The 20,840-nt window shown below is 42.4% G+C and overlaps 1 protein-coding gene and 1 long non-coding RNA gene across 2 annotated transcripts in view; one reads left to right on the forward strand and one right to left on the reverse strand.

Annotated features, from left to right (window-relative positions):
- Positions 1-18,728, forward strand: part of PLGRKT (plasminogen receptor with a C-terminal lysine) — a 44,193-nt gene extending 25,465 nt beyond the window's left edge. Inside the window, exons 3-5 of the mRNA XM_006115141.4 lie at positions 14,483-14,613; positions 16,221-16,330; positions 18,484-18,728. Coding sequence (XP_006115203.1) covers positions 14,483-14,613; positions 16,221-16,330; positions 18,484-18,605 — 363 coding nt within the window. The 3' untranslated portion in view covers positions 18,606-18,728. The remainder of the gene's footprint in view (positions 1-14,482; positions 14,614-16,220; positions 16,331-18,483) is intronic.
- Positions 1,252-20,699, reverse strand: LOC142829828 (uncharacterized). The gene is made up of 4 exons (XR_012904645.1): positions 20,581-20,699; positions 12,550-12,712; positions 2,057-2,109; positions 1,252-1,605 (listed from the first exon to the last, which is right to left on the reverse strand). It is a non-coding gene; the product is annotated as an uncharacterized LOC142829828 (long non-coding RNA).
- Between the last annotated feature and the right edge of the window lie 141 nt (positions 20,700-20,840).

Consider the following 20,840-nt stretch of genomic DNA (forward strand, 5'->3'; position numbering starts at 1 on the left):
TCTCCACTGTACTCTGCAAAATACTCTATTTTATAGTATTGTGTCCAAATCTGGGCACCACATTCAAGAAAGATGTGGAGAAACTGGAGAAGGTCCAGAGAAAAGCAACAAAAATGATTAAATGTGTAGAAAACATGACTTATGAGGGAAATCTGAAAGAATTGGGCGTGGAAAAGAGAAGACTAACAGGGGACATGATAGCAGTTTTCAAGTATCTAAAATGGTGTTACAAGGAGGAGGGAGGAAAAATTGTTCTTCTCTGATAGGGGAAAAAAACAATGGACTTAAACTGCAGCAATGGAGGTTTAGGTTGGACACTAGGAAAAACTTCATACCTGTCAGGGTGGTTAAACGCTGGAATAAATTGCCTATGGAGGTTGTGATATCTCCATCACTGGAGGTATTTAAGAGCAGGTTGGATAGATAGCCATCGGGCATGATCTAGGTCAGGGTGGGCAAAAGGGCCTCCACGGGCTAGAAACAATCCCCCAAGTGGGTTGATCTGGCCTGTAGAGGCCTTGCTACTCCCCTGCCCCAAGGCCAATTACAGCCTGGGGGCAGGGGAAAGTGCACGAAGTTTCCTCCGCCCTACCACGAGCATGCAGCGCTTTGAAGCATCGTACACTCCTGGCGGGGCGGGAAGAGACTTTGCATGCTCCCCTGCACCCAAGCCCTGATTGAAAGTTTCCTCTGCCCTGCCTTCACCCTGCAAGGCGCGCACAGTACTTAGAAGTGCCACACACTCCTGGCGAAGCAGGAAGAGGCTTTGCGTGCTCCCCTGCCCCCAGACCCTGATTGTGTGTGGGGGGGGGGGAGGAAGGAGAAGCACGGGAAGTCTCCTCCCACCGCCAGGGGTATGGGTGCTTAGTGGGAAGAGGGGGGGGCACAGAGGCTCCTCCACCCCAGACCAGTCATGGTCTGTGGGTGGGGAAGCCTGGAAGCATCCTGGCTCTTCCCCCTTCTGTTTGAGGACCCGCCCCTGCCATGAGGGCAGGGGACTGGGCTGGATGACCTGGTGAGGTTCCTTCCAGTTCTAGTGTTCTATGATTCTAAGATGAGCCAGAAAACTAGGATGAACCTGGAATAGGATTGCTTCTCTGCACCCCTTTCCTCCCCTCCCCCCCCCCAAAAAAAAATCCCAACACCCTTACAGAAGAGAGATAATATGGAGAAATTTGGAGTAGTGCTCTGTACTGCCTGTACTTTGATTTGATTTGACTTGGCCTCTGTAGACTAACAGTCCTTTGTATATTTCTTTTTCCTGTTTTTTTTTTTTTGCTTCTTACTGCACACCATAAGAGGGAACACAGGCCCCAAATACTCTTGATAAACACTATCCTTTGACTCTCTAAAAGGGTGCTGCAAGCTAAACACCACACCAGCGTAGAAGTCTTTCAGCAAATTACAGCAGAAAACAACAAAATCTAAATCATTGGTAACTTCCAGCCTATTTATTGTTGCTCAGCTTGTTAGCAAGAGTGATATTTATTCTTCACAGGTTGTCAAAGTTGATTAAGTTATTGCAGATGAGACTGTTCTCCCACAAGATTTTAATCAATGAAATATAGGTTCAGATAGTCACTACAATGTCAACCCCAGAAGATACTGTCATAAAAAGAATCAATAGAAATGATAAGGATGGGTACCCCTGCCTAATTAATAACATTATCAGTTGCACAGATAATGCCTGTCTTTTTTTCTTCTCAATCTGTCACATTTCATTTTTTCAAATAGATTTCATTTTACCGTAAACTGTTCACATGTTTCAAACTTCAAATGCTTGACTATACCTAGTTTCCTCTCACCCAGGGTATAAAGTAACTAATATTTATATCAAAGTGGAAAATCATTTGTAATACTCCCAATGGACCTATTTAAAAGTTTTAATTTCAGTTACTATTAATGCAAATTTTTTCAATACAAATTCACATATTAAATAATTGCATCGTAAGTCTGAAATCTTAAATTAAACATTTTAAAGATTAAATTAAATATTTGAAAAGACTTGATTTTAAAAATTTCTTCTCTTCATTCCAAAGTCAATACAAGAACTTACTCTTCTTTGAGTAGCGTCCTTGTGGGTGTTCCAGTTCTGGTGTCAGCGTGTCCCTGTTCCAAAGATTGGAGATTTTAGTTGGCAGTGCTCAGTCAGGGTGCGCATGAGTAGTAGTTCTTTCAGTACTCTTGGCACCTTATAGAGGGCATATGACTTAACCCTTTCAATTCCTTCTGTCTGTCCGCAGACAGCCCCATGGCAGTGTAGCCTTGTGGGGGGAAAGGGAGGAGAGCGGTGGTGCCGGAGCAGCCCTCTGCATGCAGCTAGGCCACAGGTGGGGGCAGCTCCCAGGTACCACGTAACCATTTAACTGGTTATCCTTTAACTACCCTAAGCAAGAATATGGGACAGTTAGCCCTTTAAAAAAAGTGGCACATTTGCAAGAGGGCTTGAATAAGGAATTAAAAATGGGATGGATGGGTCACCTATCACTGATTATCATGACAGACATGTCCCTGATAGGTTGGGGTGCTCATTTGGGCCACAACACCATATAGGACAATTGGTCAATGACTGATGTGAAGTTGATTTTCAATCTCCTAGAGCTCAGAGCAGTTGACAATTACATGACATTACTTTCTACTAGTCATAGAAAAGAAATCAATTTGCATGCTAATTGACAATGGAGCATGTGTTCTGTATCAATTAACAAGGAGTTCATTCTCTCGATGCACAGAAGCCTTAAAATTATGGAATTAGTGCATTCACAAAAACATAAACATCATGACATCTTAACTACTGGGGTGCCAGGACACAGGAGTAGAATTACTAAGCAGACACTTCTCAGAGGAACATGAATCAGAAATACATGGCAATGTCCTCAAAATGATATTCCTGAAATGGGGCTACCCATCCATCAACCTAGTTGCACCAGCTACAAATCACTAGTGCCCACTCTTCTGCTCCATAGCAGGTATAACACCCAAATTACTAGAGGATATTTTCCTTATATCGTGGAACACCCCACTTCTGTATGCATTCCTACTGATACCCCTAATCTTGCATTCAACAAGATACATCCCAACAGAGCGAGCAAACATGCTGATTGTCCCAATACGGCCTAAAAGTAATCGTATTCAAGCTTTACCTACAGGGGTAAGTAAAGTTGTGCAGCTATGTGGGGGAAGACATCTTTTATTTTCTTAGTTGTGTAAAGTAGGTACTAAAATCTCCTACAGAGTATTATGTAATACTATGATTAGACTAACTTCAGTATACAAATATATATTAGAGCAGTAAAGGCTGAAATGCAAATTAGGGTTTAAAAATGGGTTTTGAGTACAGGCAGTCCCTGAGTTACGCTACGCGGATCCGACTTATGTCGGATCCGCAGTTACGAACGGGGATTTTCTCGCCCCGCAGGACTGGAGCGGCGGGACGCCTGATCCCACCGCCCGCCTCCTCTGGGGCGAGATAAGCTGCTCCCCGTCTCCCTGGTCTGCTGGGGGAGCCAGCAGACCAGAGAGATGCTGAGCAAAGCCGCGGAGGACCCGGCCGGACCCGCAGCGCTTCCAGCTGATCTGGAAGCGGCCGCGGGTCCGGCCCCGGGTCCTCTGCCGCTTTGCTCGGCGTCTCCTTGGTCTGCAGACCAGGGAGACGCTGAGCAAAGCCGCGGAGGACCTGGGCCGGACCGCGGCGCTGATCTGGAAGCACCGCGGTCCAGCCCGGGTCCTCCGCCGCTTTGCTCCACGTCTCCATGGTCTGCTGGGGGGGGACGCAGCTAGTGCTCCCCCCCAGCATACCAGGGAGACGTGGCGCAAAGCCCGGGGCCTGTGGTAGAGCAGGTGGGGCGCTGCCGGTTGGTCCCGCAGCACCGCTCCTTGGCGCTACTGGACCAACCCGGCAGCACCCCAGCTGCTCTGCCCCAGGAGTCTTGATTCAGCCGCTGCTGATCAGTTTCAGCAGTGGCTGAATCAGGACGCCTGGGGCAGAGCAGCTGGGGTGCTGCTGGGTTGGTCCAGTAGCGCCAAGGAGCGGCCGCGCTACTGGACCAACCCAGCAGCACCCGAGCTGCTCTGCCCCAGGCGTCCCCAAGTTAGCCGCTGCTGAAACTGACCAGCAGCTGACTACAGGAAGCCCGAGGCAGAGTTGCTCTGCCCCAGGCTTCCTGGAATCAGCTGCTGATCAGTTTCAGCAGCAGCTGACTTGGGGACGCGTGGGGTTCTTAAGTTGAATCTGTATGTAAGTCAGAACTGGTGTCCAGATTCAGCCGCTGTTAAAACTGATCAGTTTCAGCAGCGGCTGAATCTGGATGCCAGTTCCGACTTACATACAGATTCAACTTAAGAACAAACCTACAGTCCCTATCTTGTAAGTAACCCGGGGACTGCCTGTATTACCAAGGTCTTTTTCTTTGTTTGGTCTGTGGATTCATGCAGCTGAATTATGTAGTCTGATTAGTTTAGCTGGAGCATTCTGAGGTCTGTACTGCAGGGTGTTTGGGTTTGTATGCTTAGATAATTGGCAATCCCTAAGATCAACTCATCTAGATATTTGCCTAGTTTTACAACAGGCTACATAAAAATCACTAGCAAAGTCATTGCAAACTAAAAATGTCATAACGACTTGTTTATATTGCTCTATAAACTATACATTGTACTGTACTATACTATACACTGAACAAGATTATTATTTTTTTTAACATGACTATAAAGGCTCATGCATCTTCTCATAAGTCATCAAGCATTTTTTAAATGTTTAAGTGTGTGTAATTAATGGGTTAACTTCATCCTGGTGTAAAAACCATTTTAATGACGTTACTTCAGGGATGAATTTAGGCAAGTGTCAGTAAATTTTGTTGCTGCTGTTTGAGTGGTTTAGTTTTTGTCAATCATGGGTATCTGTTCAGCTGACTCTCTTTATTGAGCATTTGAGGTGTATTTTTTGGTCCACTGATTAACAAACTAGTTTATTAAAGACAAAACCTTTTGGAACCCAGATGTAAGGTTATCTTTCTGCAATCTCCTATTTGGAATGTTAGCATGTAGTTGATTACATGACTAAACAGTAAGCCTGGGCTTACTAATTAATCATATTGACTACATGCAGCCCCTCCCTTTCTGACTCCTGGCTGACCCCTCCCCATACTGCTGCCTGTGTGGGAGGCGGGGAAGTAGGCAGCTCTGTGGAGAGCTACCTTTTAAGGCACCACCTGCCCCTTCCCTGACTCCCAAATTGGTAGGATGAGGGAGAGCAGGGGGAGCCAGCTAGGGATGTTAAATTTAGATTAATTGGCTAATTGAATAGTCAATGCAATTTGAATAGTTGATAAGGGCGCCTCTGCCTTTGAAGTGCAGCAACAGCCCCAAGGGAGAAAGGAGAAAGTGTTGCAGGGAGCACGGGGCCGGTGGGGGACTCGAGCAGTCCCCAGCTGACCCCGTGCTCCCTGTAGCATTTCAAAGTGGCATTTCTGAGTCCCCAGCTAACCCCAGGCTTCATGAGGTGCTGCCGCTTTGAAATGCGTGTGCAGCTGGCCATGGGCTGCATGTGGAATTTCAAAGTGGCAGTGTGGCGTGGAGCCCAAGGTCTGGCCCTGGGTTCCACGTGATGCTGCCACTTTGAAGCACCCCCTTCTGTCGTCCCCCCCCTTTGCTGCCGCCTCCTTGATGGAGGCAGCAGGGAAGGGGGAGCAACTAGTTGTCTATCTGATAAGCAGTTGCTAATCGACTAGTTGTTCAGATCCCTAGAGCCAGCTTAAAAGCCAGCTCCCCATATGCACCAGCTTGATTAGAGGCAGTGGGGATGGGTAGGAAGAAGCTGTTACTCATGGGGAGCCGCTTTAAAAGCCAGTTCCCCCTCAAGCATTAGCCCCTGCCTGTCTTCTTTGCATGTAAATGTAACTGCTAGAATTTCCAGCCATTACATGTTTACACAAATACATGTTAGTTAACATCCATATCTCATATGAGAATGAAAATATCCATCTTTGTAACTAACCAAAGCAATGTGTGCAAATGCCTTTTTTCTAATTGAAGGAAATTGAAATTTAATTTTTTACATGCATGGAAGAAAAGGAGAAGCTGTTCACAGAAGTGAACAGCATAGTTGGATTCACGTCATTACTTTTGCAAAAGGGCAAACTTTATTATAAATAATACGAAACTATTTACTTTTGTAAATTTTTGTTTTGTAAACCAATGCAGGAACAGAATTATATAACACCCATTCAGTGTGAGTCTTTCTACTAACTTTAATGTGCTTTGGATTAGTCTCTTTGGGAGGAATGATATGAATAATGAAAGTTTTCTTGTCTGTAATTCAGATCTTGACATTCTTTCTCCAGCAGAATTTGTACAGTCCTCATTGGGAGTTTTGCCCAGCAAGAACTGCAGGATTTAGCCCTCTTAATTTATTTAGATGCTACTGTGACATCCTGCTGAATCAATCTAAGTAATACAAACAACACTGAGTATTTGCCATTGCCAAAATTTGCACATAGGCTGCGAGCAGCTCCTTGAGAAATCTCTATAACGAGGCCAAGTGGTACTGCAGGGCAGATGCTACGTGGGATTTAATGGTCTCAATCACTGATCCTCCAAAGCTGTAAGCTTCCTTGCAAAGTAGCAACTGGTAAAAATACCTTTTTCTTTTAGAACTATCCCAGAACTGTTAGCACTGTTTCAGAAACTACATTAATCTACTTTACTGAATTCCTAATACATGCCTTGAACACTGGTGCATATGGTATAACTTTTGTTTAAGAGGTCTGTTCAGAGGTCAAAGAATCGGCATAGAAAATTCCTAGACTTGGGTAGCATCTGTAGTTAACATTTGCTGTATATTGAATAGTATACATTAGAGAAAGTGTTTTATTCAGAGGTCAGGGAAAAATAAGAAGACTATGACTTTACATAATCTGGAGTTTTTTTGTTTTTAGTGTATAATCCAGGCTTTTTTTAGTTCAGTGGACAACAACCAGGGGTACATGTAGCAGGAGCAGAGGATGTACTCAAAGGTCTTTCAGGGGGTACATCAATTCATCTAGATATTTGCTTATTTTTTAAAAGGCTACATAAAAATCGCTAGTCAAGTCAGTTGAAACTAAAATTCATACTGAAAATGACTTGTTTATACTGTGCTATAACTATACATTGAAGTTTTCTATGTATTTTAGAGCTGTGGTTTTCAAATACAGGTTGTGACCCAGTACTAGGTTGTGGAATGTTAGGCACTGGGTCTCCTTGCTGAAGGGCGATCAGGTGACCAGTGGGGTGGTAAGGCAGGTTGTCTTCCTGTCCTGGCACCACAGACTGTGCTGTGCCCCAGAAGTTGCTGGCAGCAAGCCTGGTTCCTATGTGGGGGAAGAGAAGTGCATAGGGCTCCACACACTGCCTCTGCCCTGGACACTAGCACCACACTTGCATTGGCTGGGAACCTGCTGCTAGCGGCTTCTGGTGCTCAACATGGTCTGTGGTGCCATGAGAGGCAGGAAGCTTGACTTAGCATCCCTGACTGGGAGCCACACAAGGTAAGCCCCTCCTGTCGCAGCCCTCACCCCCCTGGAAAGCTGGAGCCCCCTCCTACATCCCAAAGCTTTCATTTGAGAAAAAAAGTTTAAAAAACACTGTTTTAGAGAGTTTTGTCTGTTTGATCAAGAACTCCTCCTAAATGGTAAAAGCTAGTGTCACCAAATTTGGTATACAACTTACTGTAATTTAAAGCAAAATAAGGGTTGAGCGGTGCCAGGAAAAAACAATGTGCCTGGAATGGGCTTGCTTTTCATAAAACCTAACAGAAAAGAGACCATCACCAAATCAAGTACAGTCCTCAAAATCTGACACAAGTGAGCAAATGTTGAAAGAAACCTAACAAGATGAGAGAGAAAACTAGGATGAACTTAAAATAGGATTGCTTCTCAATAAACCTTACAGAAAAGAGGTAAAATGGAGAAATTTTGAGTAGTGCTTTCTTTTGGCGCAGCTAAAACAATACTTAAATTTTGAAAACTAGAAGACCAAATTGTTGGAAACCAGATTGGTTATAGCCTTCTTCTATTAAAACATAGCAAATGATAAGAGTTTATAGGAAAGAAGAAAAAAATACACTGGATGGAATTCCCATTTTAAAAAATTACTAAAAGTTACTTCATAAAAAATCACTTTTTTAAAAAAATACAATGATTTTAACAAAGCACATACACTTTCCTTTAATTAAAAAAAGGAGCCAAGGACCCAAGCAATGAGAAATAAATTTGTTGTTGTAGGTATAATATTTATATTCCAATTGATTTATTTGATCATTATATAATAAAAATGAGTATGCTGTAATACTTTTGCACGTGTGTGTGTGGATTTTTTTTTTTTTTTTTTTTTTTTTTTGGTAAGCAAGTTGTTTAAGTTTGGTGAAGTTTGAGGGTGCACAATCAGATTTCCTGAAAGGGGTATGGAAACATTAAGAGCTACTCTTTTAGTTTATAGTAAATGATGGTTTCATAACTGAATTACTTGTAGATATGACATAATTCTGGGCTTCTGAAACTTGACATGGCAGATTTATAACGATGTGTTCATCTGACCGTTGTGCTTGTAATTCTGTAACTTATTTTCCTCATTTCATCAATGGATTATAATGCACCCTTAAAATGTAACATTTATCTTGAAAAGAAGTGTTAAGATCCTATTTGGTTTTCTCTTTGTTCCTAAAATTTTCAGAATTGCTTGTGACTACGTGGCTGTTGCAAATTAGATTGGCCCTGCTTTTCCAATCGATAACTATGGTACTCTTTTTAGCAAACTTCTATTTTGAGGCCTTCAATGGATTTCATGTGCCATATCCTCTTCCCTTTTCCCACCACCCCAAATTAAAAACTCCTTTATGGACTATGTATTTTAGGAGTACAGATTATTTATCGTTGTTCAAACAAACAAAAAAGCACCTCTGTGTTTTCCACATCTGTGTGCATTTTGCACAAATAAGCAAATTGAGAAGAAAATAGAGGTAATTATATAAATATTTTATATATAATTGTCTGTCATTTCAGCCTCAACAATTTGCCCAAGCCTCTGATATTAAGGTCCACAACAGAGCTAATTAGCTAGCAGAGTTGCTACTTACCTTAGGTTGCAAATGCCTCATGAGTGTCAACATTAAATCTAATTATTTTGATGTTTTATTAAGTGGTTTATGAGAGGCTATATAATTACCTCTTCTGAATTTAAAGTGGACTGAAAATTATGGCTGCCCAGGAAAATAGTAGCTATTGATGATATTTGTAATAAAAATGATTCTTTTTCTAGACTTTTACTCTCAGGATGTAACAATTTGGAGAGACTCGACTGACTAGAGCTTTTCCTATGCATAATTAAGTGTAATTAAATCTGTCCCTTATTGTGTTAGCAAATAAATTTTACTTATCTGGACTCTTACCAGTTTATGACTAGGATGGCAAGGTTAATGTAGTCTGAAGGAAATAAGTAAAAATGTAACTTAAATGTTCTGTTCAAGTTACATCCATTGTGATTGGAGATAACTATATTGGTGGGAAACTAATTACAAAAGTATAAAAACAGTCTCACATTAGACAGTAAGTAAAAATAGTGTACATTTAATATACTAGATGTATAACAAGGGAACATACTGTACACTTTCTAAGAACACAGAGTAAAAGTAATACTTTTTCTTGTATTTAGACACGGCTACATCTCTCTTACTTTTTTTGTGTCTCTCTAGTTGTCATTCTTCTTTAAGTAGTATCCTTGCGGGTGCTCATCTTTAGGTGTGCACGCACTTTGAGTATTTTTGGTAGCAGCGCTCATGCACCCTACACATCCTTCTGCCCCCATACTAATGCGGTATATGGCTTAGGGATGTAAGCGATTAGTTGAATCACTACTCAACTAATTGCTTCTCCCCCCTTCCCCAGTGTGGGAGGAGCTGTCTTAAAAGCTGGGTTCCCTCCAGCACAATCTCCGCAGGGGAGGCAGAAGCATAGCAGGGACCTGGGCATGAGCCAGAACAGCTGAGTCCTAATTTGTGCCTGGTTCCCCACTGTGGCTCTGCCTTTTTAAATGTAGTAAGAGCCTCCTGAGATTAGACACTTACCTGAGTAAGTTAGACACTTACTACTCTTAAAAGGCAGAGTTGCAGCAGCGTTAGACACCTTTGGCCCGTGAACCTGGACAAAGTAGAGGATAGGGCTGCCTGCAGGCTGGGACTAGTTGTGATGTGTGTGGATTTTTCTTAGGAGGCTTGGAGCAGGATGGGGGACCAGGGCCCTGGGTTCCCTTCCGTTTCCCTGCATTCCTCTTCCCTCCCCCTTAGGATGGATTGTACTGACTGTTCTTGGCTTCTGTACTAAGAAGTCTGTATCCACGTGAACCAATAAACCTTCTGTTCTACTCGCTGGCTGAGCATCACATCTTGCTGCAGATGGGAGTGCAGAGCCCCGTGGCTATCCACACCTTGGTCTTTCTGTGTCTCATTTTTTTCCCCTAGCGAGAAGATTGAACAAATTTTCTTTTGCCAGGGATGCCAGGTTCCCTAGGCCAGTGGTTCTCAACCAGGGGTCCATGTACTCCTGGAGCTATTGAAAGGCTTTCCAGGAGGTACATCAACTAGAGTTGTGAACCCTCCTAGTTTCGCTGGGAGTCTTCCAGAGTAGTGTCCTGTCTCCCAGAAGCTAAATTCTTTGGTGATGAAAATTCAGCAGCACAGGAGGGTTAAAGCAGGCTCCCATCTTTCCTCGCCCTGCATCACTCCTGAAAAGAACCAACATGTCCCAGCGGCCCCTGGGAGGGTGAGAGGTCAGGTAGCTTCATGCGCTGCTGTTAGTCCCCAGGGCCGACTCCACAGCTCCCATTGGCTGGGAACTGCAGACAATGGGAGCTACAGAGGCAATGCTTGTAGCCATGGACAGCATGCAAATCCTCCTGCTCCCCCAGGGGCCACAGTAATGTTACATCTGCTTTTTGGGAGCAGAGTGCAGTGATCAGGCAGGGAGCCTGCCTTAACTCCACTGCACTGCTGACTGGGAGCCACCCAAGATAAGGGATGCCCAGCCTCAGAGCCTGCACTGTATACCCCTCCTTGCACCTTAACTCTCTGGCCTCGTCCAGAGCCCTCTCCTGCACCTAGAGTCCCTCCCAGAGCCCATACCCTCCATTCTCCCTTACACCTAGACTTCTGCCCAGAGTCTCCTCCCGTACTCTGAACCCTCAGCACCCCCAAGCACAGAGCCCATACCCCAACCACCAAGCCCAGTGCCAGTGAGCAAGAGTGGGAGGGAGGGGGAATAGAGGGAGTGGGGTGAAACCTCAAGGAATGGGGCTTCAGGGTATGTATGTTTGGGTTTGTGTGTTTAGACCAGGAGCGGGCAAAATGCAGCCTGTGGGTCAGATCTAGACTGCCAAGCCCCACCTCTGCATGCTGCTCAGAGCAGCTATCTGAATGCTGTAAGCCTAAGGAGAGAGAGGAAAAGGATCCATGAACTGCTCCTACCCCAGGCACAATCTCACAGCACCCACTGGCTGGTATCTAGCCAATGGAAGCTGCCTGTTTGCAGGACAGGCAGCATGTGAAGTACCCCTCCCACTCTGGGCTCATAGTGTTCAGAACTGCACATAGCCCCCCCACAGCAGGTTGCCTCTTTGTCTCCAAGATGGCTCAGAATAGTTCATGTATTCACAGTCTGCAATGGGCAATGTAAACTAGTGAGTGGGATATGAGTGACCTGCTTTCATGTCAGTGGGCCACAAAATTGTCATAACCAAGGTGGTCTCCCAGGATAGGGTAGTTGTGCTAACCTCGCTTGTGTACTTAGAATTACAGGGTGTGCCAACTGAACCACTTTGGAGGCAGAGAGAGCAGGAGGCTTTCACGGTCAATATTGTGTGTACTCAGCATGCATCTCACTTCATGTGCCTTTGCTTTACACGCATATCGCTTTAGTAGTACCAGTATGAAAAAAAAATTACAGACCGAAATCATCGGAATCTGACAACCCTGTGTGTGGACAACGGTAAACAAAATGTCTCAAATGCCACACATAGAACCCCAGTGGCTGGCATGCAAACTGCAAGTTTCAGATTACCCACCACTGGCCTAAATCATAGGTGACAGATATAGGCAGTGGAAGGTTCTGCCTTCCCAAACTGACTAATGAATCGCTACGCATGCTCCACCTCCCGACCTCCTGCATGCTGTTCCCTACAAGAGGCTGCAGCAGACAGCCTGGGGGCCACACCATTCACTCCATCTGTCCTCCCAGTGCTGGGGCTGCCCCGGCCCAGCTGCCTTCCCAGTGCTGGAAATGGAGAGAGCCTTCAGTGCTGCCCCACTCTCCAGGACTGGGGTCACGTTGCCCCACTCTCCAGGGCCCGTGGGAGTAGAGATTGCACTGCCTGGTTCTTCAGGGCAGTGGCCAGCAGCTACAGTGGGGGCTGAGCTCTGCTGGATGCAGGAGGGGCAGGGTAAGCCCCTCTAAGCCAGGGATTCACCCACTATCCATGGTCTGAACAAGAAGGAAACTACTCAGGCCAGATCTTACTGTCACTCACCTGGTGGGCAGTCTTTCCAAGGTTTATACAGGAACCCAGGTTAGCCAGAATCTTCCTACAGTCATGTTAACATCAGACATTTCTTTCTTGGGATGGAGCACACATTTGGGTCCTCGGAAGTCTGAGAGAGTGGTCCTAACAAGAAGGGCCTTTGCTCATCAATCTGTCGGAGTTCAGAAGAGTAATTAGAAATGCATCCCTCCATTTACTTCCCTTACTCAAAAACACGTCCATGAAGATCAAGGCAAAGAACATTGCATGCATGTATTCTATCAGTCACCAGGACAGAGCTTGTGCCCCCTTACTCTGCACCGAATTGATAAAGCTCATGCATACCTCCCAGATACACAAAACAGCATAGCAAACAGCCGACTTAGCACTGATGTGGACTGTGCTTTAATCAATATTTTTGTCGCTTAGGGGGATGGCTTTTTCGCATACCCTGAACAACACAAGATGCATCTGACCACTGTGCTTTAGTTCATGCTGCAAGATCAGATGCTGCAGTAGGCAGTGCTCTTCTTTCTTCAGTGGTGGACAGTTCTAAAATGCCCACTTCTTCAAAGCATTACTGTGAGGGAGTCATCTACAATGAAGTATTCACAGGGATTCTTAAAGGAGCGATTATTGGCTTCATGCAATAATTAGACTTCTTTGAGATGCGTCCCTTATTGTGTGCTTCATTACCTCCCTTCCTCCCCTTTTGTTTTGGAGCTAACTCTGTGGGCCTTGCAATGGAGTAGGATCTGAGGATGATTCACCTGCACAGCTCTATTTAGTCTTGGTGTGGGGCATGAGGATGTGTAGGATTCATGCATGATCCAAATGGTTATTGCTACCTAAAATTTCTGGTCAAAGATGCAGATGCACATGTGTACCTAAAGTCATCAGCTCAAGTTAAAATTAGCCAAATAAAATATTCTGATCTTTGATAAGGCTGAAACATAACGGGAAGAAGCAAAGTTCCTAACTTTTAGATGCCCACTGGTACTCAAAGCCCTCGCCATCTGTATATAGTGGGAAGGGCTTTGTAGTTTTCTGGTGTTTTATGCTGCTGAAGATAATTAATAGAGAATACCCACTTGTTGATCAATTTTTTTATTAAATAAATTAAAGTAATGGTGGAGAATATGCATGACTTCTTATATTTAATAAAAATCCAGTACATATTCTTTAAGATCACTAATCTAGTCTACAGTTCTAGCTTAAGCTGCCTAATATATTGTACAAATGTAAATGGTTATGGTTGGTTAAATGTTAATTGCAAAACAAGTTCCAGATACATTCAGAATCAAATAGTGAGATTATATATTTAGCTGGGAAAGTTTCAGTAGTTTTTTGTAACTTCTTTAATATTTCTAGCCTGTACAACCATTTGTTTAACCTTGAGTCTTTGTAGAAAAATCAGGAACCCGAGGGGGAGGAAGGAGGGCACACATGGCCAGCTGTAATGCTGCTACCTAGGAGGATCATAATTAATCAGCATAATTTGGTCTCTGATCTGCTATAAGTATGTGAGACTGAGAACAGCATAGAAATGACACAAGAACTAGCGAACCTTAACCAGTAACCGGTGGGTGTAATTGAAGATCTGAAACTACAATATGTGAGCTGGTTTTAAAAAAAAAGTTCTAAACCTTGCTTAATTTTATTCAGTAAGAGAAAGTGGTGGTGATGGAAATTGCTATCTTCTGAGATTTGCTAAACTAGAAAAAATTTTATCGCTGGAATACTGGCATAAGTTGTTTTAACAAAATGCTTTATTATAGATTTCTCTAACAATAATAGAGTGAATAAGTGCCTGGAAAGAGATGAAGAACAAAAGCTTCTCACCAGAGTTTTGTGTTGATGGATTGAAAGATCTAGTAAAACTTTCAAACTATCAATTACTTTGTTGTGTCTAATTTTTCTTTTCTTTTTCACCTCAACTCAGCTGGAAAGACAGCTACTGATGCAGAATCAAATGCGAGAGAGACAGATGGCTATGCAAATTGCTTGGACAAGGGAATTCCTGAAATATTTTGGAGTATTTTTTGGAATTGCTGCTGTAGGTCTAACAGCTGGGTATGAAGTTCATTATCTACCAGAAAATTCAAGTAAATTAGTTGTTATTCTTCAGTGGACATTGTCTTTTTCTTGCGTATTCTTAAATATGCTTGGCAGAATTTGATTGTTTTTTATAATTTTACTGATATCAGTGTTTGTTTTAAGTATATTTTTCTATTTTAATTTTTCAAAATTGTGGGCTATTATGGGGGAGGGCAAACTACTATATAATGACAGTAGACATTAAGATTCAAAAAGTTAAAGTTTTGAACTGTTAAAACACAAATTTTCCACATCATGTGCCAAAATATATAAAGTAAATATCCTTAAATCAAACACTGAATTCTCAAGCAGCATTTTTTCTTTCTTTACTTGTCTGTAAATTTAATAAGACCGTAAGAATATATAACCAGAGATTGAGACAAAGATTATACTGTACTCAAAGTTGCTTCAGGAATTCGTGATAGAACTAAATTAGCATTCAGAACCAGGTAGGCCTACCATATAGTCATTCTTGGGAAAACCTGTCTCTCTGGGAGGGAAGTTCCAAGCAGATTGTGGGGATTAAGACTCTCTCCATCTCAAGAAGGGAGATGCAAAGGTTTTTGAGAAGGAAGAGAAATTCATACTTCAGAGTTTAGGAGTCCAGCGTACAATAGACTTCTTACATTATGCTTTTATTCTACTGTTCAGAAAAAACAATACTTTGATTTTTAAGAAGGCTGTTTTTGGCTACTTTATTCACCACTGGTTACAAATTGCTGAAGGGAAGAACTGTAGGTACCACAATCTAGTCAGACCTGCTGGGCAAGCATAGTCAATACACAGGGCACCGAAGCCCCAGGACCCAGTCAATGAGTGGGGAAAATTGTAGGATTCCACACAGAGAGGTTAAGGCCTGCAGGGGAGCCCTCAAGTGACCTGAAAAAGAGTCACAGATGCTAGACCTATAATTACATATACTACTAAAATATATATATTGCGCAAAATGTGTGCATTTTGGTTTGTAATAAATCCCATGTACTATGGACATCATAACTCTTTTTTCCCAAAAACACACATGATGAACAAATAGTTAGTAGCTCTTTAAACTTTTCTGGAGCACAAGACACATCTTTCATTTCAATGGTTCTGGAATTTATTAAATAAATGTTCTTTAAAATGTGCATAAACAGAATAATAGTCTAATGAAACATTTGGCTCTGTCTAGGGATGACAGGTATAATAGGTAGGCAAATTGCCAGCTTGGCCCCATCCAGATTCCACCCACAAAATGCCTACTGTAGGCATACTGGGAGCAGAGTGTTGCTGCCCGAGTGCCTGCTCTCCCTGTACTCCAGGGAAGGGGAAGTTTGGATCACGCACTGCCCATCCTCCCCGTGCTCAGGGGCTATGAACTGCCCCACCTCCCTGTGGTGCTCTAGTTGGGGGGGCTTGGATCCCATGGTGGGCAGAAGGGGTAGGGCTGGGGGCTTGCCTGCCCCAGCCCCACTGTCACCTACCACCCATGGCTCTGTCTGTAAAGTAGCTAAATACCTTGTGTGTAATTAGTGAAGGTTTTAGTCTGCTGTTGATCATACAAAACTTACTGTTATTCCTGTCTTTTTCTTTTTCTTAATGAACAGAGCAATAAAAAACAAGAAACCAAGACTGTTCCTTCCAATGATCCCCTTAAGCTTTATACTTGCCTACCAGTATGATATGGGCTATGGAACACTTCTGCAAAGAATGAAGGGTATGTATGTAGAAATTGTTGAGACTTGTAACCAAGTCTAGCATCCTTTGGACTATCTTGTTCTTCACCACAATTTGCCATGCTAGTCTCTTTTGCAACTACTTTTGTTGTCAAAGCAAGTGAATAAGCTCATTAAAGAAGACCGAAATTAAAGTGAAGTAAAGTCAAAATTGTTTCCTTTTGTCTGAGCTTCCCCAACAGAGAGTAGTCCATCCTTCACTACCAAGTCAGGTTGTCTTTAAGTAAATACAATAATTGAGAAAATTATGATATGTTCTGGATGAAAGCTAGAGGCATGTAGGTAAATATAATGGTCAGTAGGTTTCTAGAATAGGGTGGTGTTTATATGATCATCACATAGTCTTCAGGAAGTGGCTCTCTTCTGTGAACACGTTGAGGCTGAGGTTGATGTTGGGGTGGGAATTGTTGAAATCCTGGTAGAAATGACAGTCATACATGATCACCAATACAGAATCAAGTTTGGTCTTTAGAGCAGTAAATAAGGTCTAGGGCCACATATTGAACAATGAAGGCAACCAAAACATTACATGGCTTTTCATTAACTGAACATTGTTCATCTTGTGCACTGAACAAGGCAGAAGTTATGTGGAAAAAAAGTGGTTGTGTAATTAAAGACAGTATTAGGCACATGGAAACTGAATTAAGTTTAAGGCTATGTCTACATGGGGAAGGTTTAGTGACACAAGTGCTGTCAACATACAAAAGTCCCCAAACGTGAAAAATGATCAAACCTGCCTTCCATTGTCAAATTTCATGGCCACATTGCTTTGCTCTTGCTACATTTCAAAAGGAAAGTGCACACAGGGATCATGGGGCCAGCGTGGGACTCAAGCAGTCCTGCTCTGGCCCAGTGCTCCCTGGGCATGCTTTGCTTTTGAAATGTACAAGAGTCCGGGACTGCTTGACCGCGGCTGGCCAGTGCTCCTCCCAGTTTTTCTGCCTTGGAAATGTAGCAAGAGCCAGCAGGGCACTTGCTACATTTCAAAGGCAGAGATGCCCTTTTCAACTAATGGAATAGTCAATGCAGTTGATCAATCTAAATGTAAGATCCTTAGTTCCAGGTTCTGGAGAAGAGCTTATGGGTTTATTAGTGGGAACAGATTCCTCTGTTCTGTCATTTCCAATTTGTCCCAGTCGGAGTTCTGACACTTCCTCAACCCTGGCTGTGTTTCCACTTCTCAGATATCTCATCCCAGTCTCATTGCCCAGCATGTCCAGTTAAAATATGTTTAATCGTGTAACCACTGAAAATGTCAGCATTTACACAGTTACATGTGGGAGAACCAGTGTGCATGGGAAGCTGTCTTTTAAGCTGGCTCCACTTGTACTCCTAGAGCTTGCCCACCCTGTGCTGCTGCCTCTGATAGAGGCAGGAGAGTGGAGGGGCAAGCAGCTCCCTGGGAACCTGTGTGCACTCCCTGCCTGAACCAGGAGCCTGCGTGTAACTGAAGGTTAACCACAACAAAGCCATAATTGCAGGGAAAGTACTGTTCAGTCCTGGGCTGGAGCATACTCAATGTGGACAGAATTATAAAGGAATGTTGTTGAGAAACTCTGGCGTGTTTCTGTTGAGCATGTACAAACTGCCATTTTTTCAAAGACTTGTAATTTAGCCAAATGTTGGAGGATTTTCTAGGGATTGGGAAAAGCATATCCCTCATACAAAGGACATCTGCTAAATGTCATGTTCTTGCTCCAAAACATGGGCCCACTAAAGCTTCTCAAGGAAAAGGTTGCCAGAATTTAACATGGGCCAAAAAAACCCACCCACCCACCAAAAAAAAACCCAAAACTCCCAACCCCACCAAGGCATTTTTCCTTTACCTTGGTTCTTGGAAATTACTGAGGTTTTCCATATAAATTTAGCCTAAGGCAAACAAGATATGGAAAACTGCAGTCTAAATTTTGCATATTCTAAGTAACTGAAAACAGGGTCTTATAATAAATGACATTGGGAAACCATGCAAACAAATGTTATTACCGGCCCCCATTATAACAATTTGAGTAAATACCTAATATTCTTTATTTATTCAGTCCCCCCAAACAAGATATATGCAGTTTCTTTTGTTTGGTTGGTTCTTACAACCACATGATTGCACTTTTCAAAAAAAAATTATTTTTTTTTTTTTAAGGTGAAGCGGAGAACATACTTGACACAGAAAATACTTTGCTAGAAATGCCAAAAGGAGCCCTCACTTTTGAAAGCATTGAAAAAGCCAGAAGAGCTCAGAGCAGGTTCTTTATAGAAAAATAAGACTAATTCTCAGTCCATGAATATACAAAATTTGTTTGTAATCATGTTGCTGACTTAAAGTATGTCAAATAATTAAAGATTTGAGAATACTACCTTTTTAAAATAAAATGAATTTAAAATATTTTTCAACTGAGTTTCTCTATTTTATGTATTTAATGCAAATATTTTTATTTTAGTAATTCTTGTTTATTCCCTAACATGAAACATCATTAATTCCCACTCTTCAATTATCTCTATTATCATTTGGAAAAACCATTGGAAATACCTTTCCTTTATAGACCTGGGCTAAGGAACTGGCCTATTTATGATAGCAACTTTTTTTTCCTTCTTCAAATTTAAGGACCTACAGCTCATCACCTATAACTATATTTAGGCACCTGCATGAACTTAGGCATCTGGACTGAATCTTCAGGCATGATAGAGCACTAGGAGCTCAAACTGACATCAATAGGAACTGTAAATTAGAGATATAAGCAACTAGTCGACTAACCGATAAGCAAATGCTTATCAGGTAGTTGAGTAGGAAGTCGGCTAGTCACTTTCCCCTCCCTTGCTGCCTGTATCAGAGAGGCAAAAAGGGCTTTAGATGGACTCGATGCACTTGTGCTTGGATCCAAGGCGGAGCAGGACATGGATATAAGTGAGCAGTGCATTTTCCAAACTGTTAGCCACACTATTGCTTGCTGCCCGGTGCCATTACATTTTTCTTATCTCCCATATTTCACTGGTTAACAAACATTTTTACTTTGTCAAATCCACTTCATATCTCTTTTTCTTCTTCTTCCTATTTACATCTGACATTACAATTCTTCAATGCATACTCCCAATGCATATTTAACAGATATGCTGATGTCACTGAGGTTCTGTATTATGATTGGATGCTGCTCTGTACATTTTGGAGTATACAGGGTACAGTGTGATTGAAAATGGTAAAAGTGATAGCAATTAAAAGCTCTAAACTCCACATTTAATTTTTAAAGTTTTGAGTGGATGGATATTCCTCTTTAATCAGATTAAACAAACCTTTTCTGTGTGGATATTAGTGCAAAGAAATAAGACATTCATCTTATCAGATATTTTCTGATCTCATATTAAAGATACACTAGTGGGAAAAGGCACAACTGTTTAATGGCTACAAGTGCCAGAGCCAATACAGTAGTGTATATTACAGAAAACAATATTATAGCAAATAAATGTTTTTGCACACAAAACCACCAAAAAGACTAGCTGAAAATAATAAAAAGGACAATATTAATGTGTGGCCGCTGAATACAGTTGAGATCATGAATTGTTCTTTATTTCAACTATATTCCAAGATTATTTTTAAACAGCTCCTTTCTTGAAGAATTAGCTTCCTAAGGAGTTGTCTTCTACCTCCTAACCGGTCTTTATCCCTAAAAATATAAGTTTCAATAAGTAATTGAAAGGAAATAATTACAGCTACATGCAGGAATCTAGCAAAAGTCTAAAGTGAGAAACTATTTTATTAGAGCAGTGGTCTTTCTGCAGATGTTTGGTTTTTCCTTTGTGGAATCCAGTCCAGCTCAGTACATGAGGGCTTTTTCCTAGTGAAATATAATTTAAAAATTCCTGCTGGAGAGTAATTTAAAGAAAATTACTCATACGGGAACAACATACTGACTCAACCAGTAAGATAGTATCCTACATTTCTCATGATGAAAAACAATTTTTCTTCTTTGTCATTGCCTGTATAAATCTCCAACTAAGTGAACACAAAAATATATTGCTCTACTTTAACTTGCAGTACAAATATTTGTTACTTTTTTGAGTATAGATATTTTGAACAGCTTTCCTTGCCGTGATGAACAGCTAAGAGTGATTTTGGCTCCAGTTTGCAATTTAATGGCAAATCATTGAAAGAGGAATGGTTCCACTTGCTGTATAAAAGTTGATTTAAAGTTAGGCGATTCATACAGCAATGCTGCTTTACAACGCCCTCTTCAAGATATAATACCTGCATCTCGCGGTGGTCGTGGCGATGCAAAAGGACCACGCTGCGTAGGAAAAGAGGCTCTTGGTTTAACAGCCCTCGTCCTAGCTCTGTCAATGACAAGTCACTGTCAGCTTTCCGCGCTCTCTCGCTACCCGTGTGAGCCCTCGCTGCCTGCGGGCGCCGTATGCGCGCCCAGGAGCTAGTTTATAGCCGCTGGGGGGCTGAGGTGGAGCAGCGGGGCGCTTAGGCGACACTCAGCCCAAAGCTGTAGGTGAGCAAGG

This window comes from Pelodiscus sinensis, chromosome 6 (assembly GCF_049634645.1).
Source record: "Pelodiscus sinensis isolate JC-2024 chromosome 6, ASM4963464v1, whole genome shotgun sequence".
Taxonomy (NCBI): domain Eukaryota; kingdom Metazoa; phylum Chordata; order Testudines; family Trionychidae; genus Pelodiscus; species Pelodiscus sinensis.